This window comes from Octopus bimaculoides, chromosome 9, assembly GCF_001194135.2.
Source record: "Octopus bimaculoides isolate UCB-OBI-ISO-001 chromosome 9, ASM119413v2, whole genome shotgun sequence".
In the NCBI taxonomy this organism is placed as follows: domain Eukaryota; kingdom Metazoa; phylum Mollusca; class Cephalopoda; order Octopoda; family Octopodidae; genus Octopus; species Octopus bimaculoides.
This window is the reverse complement of record NC_068989.1, coordinates 5,541,786-5,544,498: the sequence shown is the minus strand read 5'-3', so window position 1 is coordinate 5,544,498 and position 2,713 is coordinate 5,541,786. Positions and strand designations below refer to the sequence as shown.

Sequence of the window (2,713 nt, the reverse complement as noted above, 5' to 3'; positions counted from 1 at the left end):
CCCCAAAAGGATGAAAGGCAAAATCAACTTTCGCGCAATTCGAACTCAGAACGTAAATCCGCCAACCATTTTGTACCAGCAGCAATAATACCAATAACAACCACTGCGTTTACAACAGTAACAATAGCAATACAATGCAAAGCTTTGCAAGTATCAAAAGAATAAATTACGAACCCCTTAGGCGACACGGGTCTAAGACACTGTCATTTGTACCGCTTTGCTGGAGAAGATGATCTTGGACTCGTTCGATTAGATAAGCTTGTCCAAAATTTAGATAACTGTGTGCGTAGGTATGGTAGTAAGTGGAACCAATATGGGTGATAAACTTGTTGGCATAGATAGGCGTTTTAGGAACGAAAACGATTTGAGTGGAACCACCACCCATTTCAAGAACTCCCACACTGGTGTTCCTGCAAAGAAGAAAGAGAACAGAGATAGAAACGAAATAAACGCAGCATATACGACCGTAAAAGACTGAATAGATTTTAATGTAAAACAAAAAAAAAGAAGAGAATCATGTTTTGAATTTTATGGTTTGATTGATTTTTTTTTGAAAGAGTAAAGTTTTATTGTTTTGTTTTGGAGAGTCTGCGAGCGGAAGAACTGAGAGTCAGAAATAATGATAGAAAAGTATTTCGTTTTTTTGTATTTGGTTTGCAAGATTCTTGATGTGAAGTCTTGTGTTGAAACAGTTTTTTTAATATCTCGGTAGGGTCATTATGTCAATAATAAACACATGCACAAAAAGAAGTGAAATAGAACCAGTGCGTGTGCTTACTGTTGGCATAATGACCCACCCAGAATCCAACAAAAGACGAGAACTTATTTGGCTAAAAACAACATTTGTTTCTTACATAGGCACGGGACCACAAATGAGCTGTTATTTTTTAATGAGTAGAGAATGAAAGGTGAACTCATATTGGATAGGATTTGAACTTAGAATATTAAAATGGTCGTGAGTAGCCACTACAAGAAATTCAGTCGGCCTCTACACCTACTCTGTAAGTCTATGACTCTCCAAGGTAAATACACAATTGTCTGTAAAAAATAATTCCGTTTTGAAGCATTTCAATTATTTCGTTTGAGTTAGGCGGTGAGCTGGTAGTATCATTAGCACGCCGGGCAAAATGCCCAGCAGCATTTCGTTCGTCTTTAAATTCCGAGTTCAAATTCCACCGAGGTCATCTTGGCCTTGCATCCTTTCGGGGTCGCTGAAATAAGTACCATTTGAACACTGGCGTCGATTTAATCGGCTTAATCCTTCCTCCTAAATTTCTGACCTTGTGCCCAATTTTCCATCCATTATATCCTTTGACATGTATTAACTTCTAAAATCAAATACACTGCAGTTACCGTGGACGAAAAAAATTCCTTCTTGTGATTTAAGGTTTAGAAGCACCAGAAGAGATGCCTTTTACCATAAGAGAGATTTTTTTTTTCCTCCACAGTAACTGCGGTGAATTTGACTTTAGAAGTTAAAATGTCACAAACATATTTTAATTAATCTAAGATTCGTTTATTTCGAAACACTGCTTGGTGCTGATCATTCAAGGAAGATGTTATAGAGTTTCGTTTAAGTTAAATATTTTTTTAAGCAAAATTAGTTTTGAAAATTGTGACAAAATTTGATTGAGCGAAAGAAAACGTTTCATGTTTAATTACGTGGATTTCAGAAATCTGGTTGATATTTTTTTTTACTTTAGATATGAACATTGCGAAGGGGAAAACTGAAAGACAAGACTTCTATCAATTGAAATGACATGATATGACTGGTCGGGAAATTGTGGTTTCATTGCAGTGCTTCTCAAGAGAATCTTAAGTGGAAATGACAGGAATTAGGAACGAGAAGTAATTGACGTAAGTTAATTAAATATAATTAAATAAAACAGTCACGACTGAGTTCAGTTTAAAAAGTTACATTTTTACCTAGAAATGGTATGCTCTGATTTGGTTGACGAACACACACGCACGCGGCATACACTCACACACACACACAAACATAGTGACACAAACACACACACAAACACGCACACACATACAAACGCATGCACACACACAAGCACGTGCGTACACATATACAGACACACAAACACACACACACGTACACACATGCATACACATACACACGCACGCACACACATACACACACACAAGCACGTACACACACACACACACACGTACACACATACATGCACATACACACGCACGCACACACACAAGCACGTACACACACACGCACATACACACTCGTACATAAAACTGGAATAATGTCGGAAAACGAACGAGCTTTAGGTTTATAAAAATGATCTCGTCAGATAAAGTCATCAAAATATAACAAGAAATCTAAAGATATTGCTATCATATATCGGAATCAAAGTCACCAATACCAAATGTAAAATATGGAATATGCGCAGGAGTGGTTGTGGTAAGTAGCTTGTTTACCAACCACATGGTTCCGGGTTCAGTCCCACTGCGTGGCACCTTCGTAAGTGTCTTCTACTTTAGCCTCGGCCCGACCAAAGCCTTGTGAGTGGATTTGAATAATGGAAACTGAAAGAAGCCCATCGTATATATATATAAAAAATATATGCATATGTATATCAGTGTGTGTGTGTGTGTGTGTCTTCGTGAAACCCGTCGTATACACATATATATGTGTGTATGTGTGTGTGTGTGTGTGTGTGTGTGTGTGTGTGTGTGTGTGTGTGTGTGT

General features: G+C 37.7%; 1 protein-coding gene across 1 annotated transcript in view; it reads right to left on the bottom strand.

Annotated features, from left to right (window-relative positions):
- Window positions 1–2,713, bottom strand: part of LOC106878114 (ectonucleoside triphosphate diphosphohydrolase 8) — an 81,453-nt gene that overhangs the window by 3,264 nt on the left and 75,476 nt on the right. The window contains exon 6 of the mRNA XM_052970314.1: window positions 175–508. Coding sequence (XP_052826274.1) covers window positions 175–508 — 334 coding nt within the window. The remainder of the gene's footprint in view (window positions 1–174; window positions 509–2,713) is intronic.